The 8,483-nt window shown below is 49.0% G+C and overlaps 4 protein-coding genes across 4 annotated transcripts; 1 reads left to right on the plus strand and 3 right to left on the minus strand.

Annotated features, from left to right (window-relative positions):
• FTJAE_13009 (D-arabinitol 2-dehydrogenase) lies at positions 1–532 on the minus strand (the record flags this gene model as incomplete). The annotated part of the gene is made up of 2 exons (XM_037346108.1): positions 9–182; positions 238–532. Coding segments are annotated over 2 exons (469 nt in total), but the record flags the coding sequence as incomplete, so codon positions are not given.
• Positions 533–2,494: 1,962 nt separating this feature from the next.
• Positions 2,495–3,906, plus strand: FTJAE_13010 (L-fucose permease; the record flags this gene model as incomplete). Its single annotated transcript, XM_037346110.1, has 5 exons — positions 2,495–2,675; positions 2,728–2,784; positions 2,831–2,901; positions 2,953–3,332; positions 3,381–3,906. The coding sequence occupies 5 exons, from the start codon at positions 2,495–2,497 to the stop codon at positions 3,904–3,906; spliced, it is 1,215 nt and encodes a 404-aa protein (XP_037199959.1).
• Positions 3,907–4,027: 121 nt separating this feature from the next.
• Positions 4,028–6,748, minus strand: FTJAE_13011 (beta-glucosidase; the record flags this gene model as incomplete). Its single annotated transcript, XM_037346111.1, has 4 exons — positions 4,028–4,729; positions 4,778–5,448; positions 5,502–6,468; positions 6,614–6,748. 4 exons carry the CDS (start codon positions 6,746–6,748, stop codon positions 4,028–4,030), a joined length of 2,475 nt encoding a protein of 824 aa, XP_037199960.1.
• Positions 6,749–7,151: 403 nt separating this feature from the next.
• On the minus strand, positions 7,152–8,133 carry FTJAE_13012 (uncharacterized protein; the record flags this gene model as incomplete). The annotated part of the gene is made up of 4 exons (XM_037346112.1): positions 7,152–7,270; positions 7,319–7,624; positions 7,679–7,912; positions 7,965–8,133. 4 exons carry the CDS (start codon positions 8,131–8,133, stop codon positions 7,152–7,154), a joined length of 828 nt encoding a protein of 275 aa, XP_037199961.1.
• Positions 8,134–8,483: the final 350 nt, after the last annotated feature.

An 8,483-nucleotide genomic window follows, 5' to 3' on the forward strand; every position in this document is an offset into this window, starting at 1 on the left:
CATATTACCTGAAGCATACTTGACCTGTTGACTGCCGCAGTTGACGATGCTGCCTCCAGGCTTCATATTCTTCATCTCGTACTTGATACTGTTAAAGGTGCCGATGACATTCACATCGAGAACCTCCTTCAACTCCTCAAGTTCAAGGTCTTCAATGGGGTGAATACTTTTGTTCATCTTGGCTATCGAATGTGTAAGCATGTGTCCCTCGCGAGATATCAGGAACCATTGTCTCACCTGCAACATTTGCAGCACCGTCCAACTCTCCCCACTTGGCAACGGTCCCTTCAATCCAAGCTTTAACATCATCAGGGTTCCTGACGTCTGTGGGAAAATAGATGACCCGATCCTTCACGTCAGGGATATCCTGCTCAATACCAGCAACGGCTTTCTTCAGATTCTCCTCCGAAGTAGCAGCCATGGAAACCTTGGCTCCACGTACCAAAAGGTAACGAGAGAGGGCCAGGCCTGTCCCGCGACTAGCACCAGAGACAACAATGACCTTGTCTTGGAAAGGGTATGGGTTTGCCATTTTTAGAGTCGAAAAAAGAAAAAGTAATATTAAAAATGCAACCTGTAAGAGAATGGGGTATCGGCTGCCGCTGTTGACTGGGTAGATTATATAGGGGACGCCAGACACTTCAAGCAAGCCAAGCTTCGAGTGGTCCTGGAGGGTATTGAGTGATGCACAACGACTAGGGACAAAAGAAGCTGCTAATACCTTGGTATGGAGCATTCAAAATGGAGCATCTTGAGTCGCGAGGGATAATCTACAGGGAAGATACTGAGTCTCTGCGTTATCTCTTTCCCTGAGGGCATAACCCGCCCGATAGGACGGAAGCGATCATCAGATAGTGTTGCATCGTCTAATGATCACGCAGCAAAACTGTTTCAAGAAGGGGGGCTGCCTTGGCATTGGGTCTTGATCCCTACGACAGAACCGGTTGAGTTACATTCTGTAGGCGAGAAATCTGGGCATTGCGGGGAAAGACCCGAAGGATTGAATAAGTCATCCATCTTGACAAATCCGACTTGTGCATGACGTGGGTCTACAAGAGGGGAAACAAACCTCTTAACCTCTCGTTTCTTTTTCCTCTTGACTTTGTTCAAAAGTGTCAAACGAAACCAGTACGAGAAATTTAGAACCATTCGCGTCAACGGGAGATAACGATCTGCCTCACCCCCGACGGTCCGGTCCGTGATTCTCATTTCTAGTGCAGCTTCTGAGGAGTTTAGCAACGGAGCGAAAGTGAGATTTGTGGGCTTACGTGGATCTCCTGACAAGGATCAGATCCTAATTCCAGGACGTGGAGACTGCTGTTTTCTCTTTTCACATGATTTTCTAGGAAATGAAGGGATAAGGAGAGGTCTTTCCGGGCGAATGAGGAAAGAGAATGAAGGTCAGATCATTAACGTTAGACGGTGAAGGCGACAAAAGAAAGTAAAAGTGACATATCGTCAAACACAGTGGAACTGCAGAAGCTGAAAATCTGATACGAGACGTCGCTGATAAGGAGTAGACGAGAGCGAAAAATCCCAACGGAGGTTGGAATTTGTTGCAATATGCTGCGGTGCTGTGTTGGATGGATATTGCTGAGTATGATGCCACAGTCCCCTTTACAGATCAAGATGTTCTGTCCCAGCCCAGTGGCCTGGATACGCAAGGGAATTCAGCCCTGTTGTCCCTGAGGCAAGCCCCATATATAATACCGGATAACAAGCACACTGCAGAAGTGATCTGCAACCGTTGGATGATGTTTACGAAAATCATGGGTCAGCATTGTCTCAACACTGGTCAAAGACCTTGGCTCGTTGCCGGGAACGCATCATCATTTACGGCTCATTGCCCGAAATCCAACCAATCCAGAAGCCTATCATACATGCTCGAATAGAGATTCGTAGGTCATGCATTTGTTGTCTTTGTGGATCTCGCATCAGACAAAGCAAAACCACTNNTCCCCTGAAGACCGTTGCAATTAGCCCACTTAAGTTTGTGCATCAAGCGAATCGCACCGCTAGACATGGAGAATTCAACGCAGAAAAAAGGAATAATATGTTGGCCGAACGTTTCTCGGGGCAAAAGTGCCAAAGCTTAAGCCCAGAGGATCTTACCTCAGTCTTCGCTGGGCTTGAACCGTAGGTCGTGGTGGCAAGTGAGGCGCCCAAGGCTTGAATAAGTTCTCAGGTTTGGCATAAAATCCTTTACCAGGCCCCCAGTACTGACTTCGGTCTTTGCCTCGGGTTCGTAACGGGAAGATCATCCTTGATGAACAGCGGTGGAGCCGTTGCAGACGAAAAAGAAAGCTCCTGACAACGTCCGCCGTTGAAACAGAATAAGGAATAAGCTTGCAGATCTCACGATCCCTCATTAGATTAACCTTGAAGCACCTCCCAGCTGAAGACTTTTAACTTAAAGCTGAATTCATTGTCTTGCTCAACTCGACTTCTCACTCCACGATCAACCGACACTGTCGCGGCCGAGTCGCAAATCGCCATGGCTGAGGAGGTGTACATGATGGAGCCGCCCAAGGGGCAGGACAGATGGGAAACTGGAGGCGCTGCGACTATACAGGTCATTCTGGGTGCTTGTCTTTTCACACTCGGCACGGTTGTTTATGGACTCCGGATCTTGACCAGAGTGCGGCTACTCAAGAACCCTCTTCGCCTTGACGACTGTACGTTTCTACTTTCTGATCTGGGTTTCGATGGAGCTAACATCATACTCAGTCCTCACTGGCGCTTCGCTTATAGCCTGCTGGGTCTTTTATGCATGCACCATGGGCAGTAAGTCGTCCCATTGCTATCAATACATCCATACTAACAAAGACAGTGGTTGCCCAAGGAGGCTGTGCTACCAACTTCTGGCAGGTTACTCAATCGCAATACGAATCATTACTCAAAGTACGTCTCTGAATTCACCTCTTCATCTTCAAGATGGCTGACGTCTTGCAGTGGACCATCCCCGTCAACATCTTCTACATGCTGTCCTCCGATCTCGCCAAAATCTCTCTTCTCTTCTTCTACCTCCGCCTTTCACCCGAACGAACCTTTCGCATTGCCATCTATGTCCTGATCAGCCTATTCGGTCTTTATGCCCTCATCTATGCTATGATCAGTCTCTTTGGCTGTCAACCCATAAAGGCCTCGTGGGACCTTGCCGCTCAAGCAACGGGCAAATGTGTGGACAAGTTCGGCTTCTTCTTGGCTGCGTCGGTTGCCAACGTAGTCATGGATCTGGTCATTCTGCTGCTGCCTTTGCGGATCGTTATCCCGCTACAAATTCCTCGTCGGCAGAAGATGTCACTTCTGTTTCTGTTCACTACTGGTGGCTTGTGAGTACCCCTTCCTAACTCACTTGATTAACGTACTGACGTCTCCAGTGTCATCATCGTTGCCATCTACAATTGTGTTCTCACTGTCAAGCTATTCAGCAGCCCTAACTACACCTGGGGTCTCGCATATGAACTTTGCTGGATGTACGCTGAGCTGACTGGCTGTGTCATATGCGCATCTGCCAGCTCTCTCAAGCCCTTCTTCAAGCGAATCCTACCGAACATCTTTAGCAGTCACGGCGCTAGCTACGGTGGGCCCTCTGGAGCGACAGGCGGATCCAATGCCACCAGGAGCCGAAGGCAGTTGAGCCGGAAGCAAGCTGATGCCATCGAACTTCAATCTGGAGATGACTCGGAATCAGGAAGAAAGGTTACAGATGACGATGAAGCTACACTCTGGCCCAAGCCCCAGCAAAGCTTCGACAATAGCAATCACCAAGTTTTGGTGACTGCGCCTGGAGTAGGTCCTGGTGTTGCTGGTTCACGTAGGAGCAACTCCCATTACCACAGAAACGGTAAAACTGATGGCATCGAGATTGTTTCAACGACGGAAGTTATGTACAGTCCTAGGTAGAATATCTTAGAGTTTCCTTTGGTCATAAATAGAGTCTTATCGAGCAACATCACTGAAAAGAAATGGCATGCAGACTGAGCGATCAATGACAGGCTATCACCCTTTGTTGTACCCAGAATATCTAAAGACCCTTCCAGAAGAAAGTCTTGGGCAAGGTAAAGTCTGCGCGCGCAATCTCATCCTTCGGATTTGAGCTGGAGGCAAGTATCATGGTGTACTTTCCAGCTTCAGCCTTCCACTTCGATGCCTCCTGGTCCCAGAATGATAAGGAATACTTATCAAGAGTAAGTTCAGCGGTCTTGGTCTCGTCGACGTCCACAGTGACCTTTGTAAATGCCTTCAACTCTCTGATCGGTCGTTGAAGAGAGCTGTCGGCGTGGTGAATGTATAGCTGAACAACTTCAGCGCCCGCAAAGGCGCCCTTGTTAGTGATGTCAACGGTGGTGCGCATCTGGTGGTCAGCCACTGGTGTAAACTCCTTTGGCACATTGAGATTCGAGTACTCGAACTTCGAGTATGACAGACCATGACCGAAGTAGAAGAGTGGCTCTCGATCGACCATCTCGTAGTATCGATGTCCGATAAAGACACCTTCACCATACACAATGTCGTAGTCCGCCTTGGAGAAGGTGAGGTACGCTGGCGTGTGCTTGACGGATTTGGGGAATGTTAGTGAAAGCCTTCCAGAGGGATTGACCTTGCCAAAAAGGACATCAGCCATGCCATGACCTGTCTCTTGGCCGCCAAACCAGGCGTGGAGAAGAGTCGCTGCTTGAGACACCCAAGGCATCTCAATGGGCAACCCTGATTGCGTAATGATAATCTGATACACGTCAGTCTAGGTATTTCGGCTAAACAAAGGTCAGCTTACAGCATCGGGGTTGGCCTCCAATACAGCCGATATCAATTCGTCCACGCGACCGGGAAGTCTGAGGTGCTTCCTGTCACTGCCCTCATACTCGAAGTCTGATGATAAGCCAGTGATGACGATGGGAACATCAACCTTCTTGGCGAGTTCCACGGCATCCTTGATTCCCTGGTCTTCGTCGTAGAGCTCAAAAATTCCAACACGACCCGCGAGCGTTTGTGCAGTACCAACACCGCCTGAGAGGCTCTCGTTAACTTGGAGTACCTCGAGGTTAAGTACTTGGCCCTTTTCGAACTCGCCCTCGTAGAACCTCTCCATAGACAGGCGGTTGAAGCAAGGTGTTGAGTCAGTTTTTGGAGGCTGGCTTGTCCACAAGTCGATAGCCTCCTTGCCGTCAATAAGGAGCTTTCCCTTTCCAGAAGTACTGAAGCCGAACTTGAGCTTCCCTGACTCGTGGATAGTGTACTTAGCTTTCGCTCTGGCGTAGAATTTGGTTGGGAGTGACGCGTGGTAGCTCTCTGGAACATCGACCAGCTGCTTCTCAGCTGTAGTAGAAACAAGGATCTTAGTATTAGGGTTCTCCTGCGGGTCCTCTCCGAAGATCTCGACAGACCAGCCCTCGGAATGGGAATCCGGGGGAGTGTGACCCTTGATGAGAGGACTAAATCGGAAGGCTATTTGCCGTGTTAGCATGCATAGAGTGTTGGTGGCATGGCGCGTGACGTACAATTGCAACCTGGGGTATATGTGATGTTCTCCTCTCCTACAACTTCTTTGATCGCCTCATATGGGGTGATGCCGTAGTAAGGCTCAACCTCGGCACTTCCACCACCACAAAGAGCAGGGTTCTTGACGTGATCTCCAATCAGTCCGAACTTCAGGTTCTTCGAGTTCTTGATCGGTAGTCTTTGCTTGTCGTTCTTCAGTAGCACTACCGACTCGGCTACAAGCTGTCGAATCAAGGCGCGTTGTTCTGGTGTATCCGATTGAGGAGGCTTTCCTGATTTCTCGCCTGCCTTGCACTTATTGACAAGGTTCAGGACGTTCTCGACGGCTGTATCGACTGTTGCTTCGGACACCTTTCGAGAGTTGACAGCAATGCTGAGGCGCTTTCCTCTCCAATCGGTTGGTCCAGGCATTTCGAGATCCAATCCGGCATTAATCGCCTCGGACGTGCTGTATGTGCCGAACCAGTCACTCATAACAAGTCCCTTGAACCCCCATTCTTCACGCAGGATCTCCTTCATCAGTAGAGGATCCTCACTTACATGAATCCCGTTAATCTTGTTGTAGGATGTCATGATCGTCCAGGGGTCTGATCCACGAAGGGCGAGCTGGAAGGGTAACATGTGAACTTCTCGGAGGGTACGCTCGGTCATAATCACGTTGTCCTCGATACTGTTGTCAGACTGATCGTGAGCTGCATAGTGCTTGACGCTTGTTGCGACGCCCTGTTCTTGAACGCCATTGATGTAATGGGCGCCCAAAGTTCCACTGAGAAAAGGGTCTTCGCCAAAGGCTTCAAAACCGCGTCCGATTAAAGGCGAGCGCTGTAGGCAGAGTGTCGGTGCTAGCAAGACATGAACGCCGCGAATCTTTGCTTCTTCGCCAAGAAGGCATCCGATCTTGTGGATGAGTTCAGTGTTGAAGGTAGCGCCCATTCCCGTTGCTGACGGTAGCATTGGACTCGGCATCTAGCGGACTGTTAGTTTATGCTACCCAGATATTGAGGGGTACTCACGCGAGTGAACGACCGCCGTCCTCGGATTCCATGGGGCCCATCCGAAGTCTAGCCTGTCAGCTTCATATTTATTCTCATTTTTGTCATCTCAGACTTACAATAAGAGCAGGAATTCCATGCTTCTCAAGACCCGTCATGCGAAACGAACCCTGACCCGCCAAAAGTTCCACCTTCTCATCCAGCGTCAAATTGCTCAACAGAGCTTCAACATCTACAAAATTTGCTTCGGCCATGTTGTCTGATGCTTTCAACAAAGAAATAATAATAATAGAAGAGATTCTTCGTGGAATTGGGACTAATGCTGAGTTTTGTTGAATGGCACTACTCAGCAGGATTTAGCCGTCGGCTATTCGGGCCGCTAAAATTACAGGTCCCCTCACGTTGGATTGAGGTATTTGGTTGTTGGAAACATCTTGGCAACACGATCGTCGGGGTGACTGTCAACCTTTATTCTGTTTGGTGGAGACTCCGCTCTTGAGTTAATAACCATGACAAAGTCTTTGTAATTGACACTAGTTGCATTGCAAAGCTGGGGTAACTGCATGCTGACAGCTGGGCCCATGTTTGGGAAGGGCGTGCTCAAACACCAAGTCGAAGGATTATGCACAATCCTGGAAATATTCTCTGTAGTATAGCTTACGCTGGCCTTTGCCCAATTGTGACCAAAGCCCGAAACATGGCACCCTTTTCCTTAACTTCCTTCTCAAACCTCTCAGCCAAATTCTCATACGTAACAGGTAGTTTGACACCAAGGGCTGTTGCTACCAGTCAAATTCTCGGAGACTTCAAAAGATAAAACTCACCCTTTGCGCCCTCAAGGAGGCTTGGGATGATAATCACGAAAGGCTGCCACGATAACTCGGCTGCTTCATCGTCACCCAGCAGCTTGCCCATAGGCAGATCTACCGAATGAACGGTCACGTTCTCGAACCCTGCAGCCTTGAATGCGCCAGGTAGTTTGCGAATGCAATCGGATCCCATGCCCATACCATCAAACATGGCTGCGATGAGGTTGCTCATATCTCTCCACGCTGGACCTACGTTGGGCCGATCTGTTAGGTCAAAGTCAAGCTCGTGGACCTGCAGCCAACCTCCAGGAGCAACCGTAGCTTTCTGAAGTCAGTAATGTGACCTAAATGGTGAACACAGTCTTGGTTACTTACAGACGAGATGTTCAATGGCTTCTTGATAGCCTACCTTGGCAGCTCCAAGGGTGCTGTACCTCATGTGTGTCAAGTCAAAGGCTCCGACAAGTTGTTCTCTGAGCGATCCACAAAGGTCGTAAACTTCAAAGCGAATGCCCCCTTCGGAATCAGGTAGAAAGGCCTCGACAATATCAACGCCAACGAGCTGAGCAGATGGAGGAACCTGCTTCTTCAGGTCTCGAAGCAAAACTCCTATTTTTCCTGTTAGTCCAGATAACGACACCTTCGACAGTCAGAGTAATACCATCGGCGCATCCGACGTCGAGAATCTTGAGTCCTTCTTTATCCAGTGGCATTGGTGCAAAGACAATCTTGTTGTCAAGGCATCTCTGAACCCAGGCATGCTGTTTCCGAAGTCGTTCTACATCTGGGCTTATTTCCCAAGGACAGTCAGCTTTGTTTCCGGAGCTCATTATGAAAGGGAGATCGAATAGTCTGTCTATGAGCGTAATAAACTAGACCATACTGAGCGCAGCAGCTTCTATGGAGATTGAGCCGAATTACAAGAGCCTTATATGCCCGTGGAAATGATCGTACTACAGAAATTCCCATAGGATCTCGCTCGCTTCTCACCTAGCCAAGTTTACCTAAATATCTCTCCGGACATCAAATAATGTCTCCGGGCTTCTGGAAAGGCTCCATGAAGCTTGAAATCGACGACCATCCGCTAGTGCTTATTGCTTGGTAACTCTCGTCAGCTGGAATTGACCAAGGTACCACCTGGGGCCTTTCGTTGATGACTTAATAGAGCTAGAGAATCTCT

This window comes from Fusarium tjaetaba, assembly GCF_013396195.1.
Source record: "Fusarium tjaetaba strain NRRL 66243 chromosome Unknown NRRL66243_c0000379, whole genome shotgun sequence".
NCBI classification, from domain to species: Eukaryota; Fungi; Ascomycota; class Sordariomycetes; order Hypocreales; family Nectriaceae; genus Fusarium; species Fusarium tjaetaba.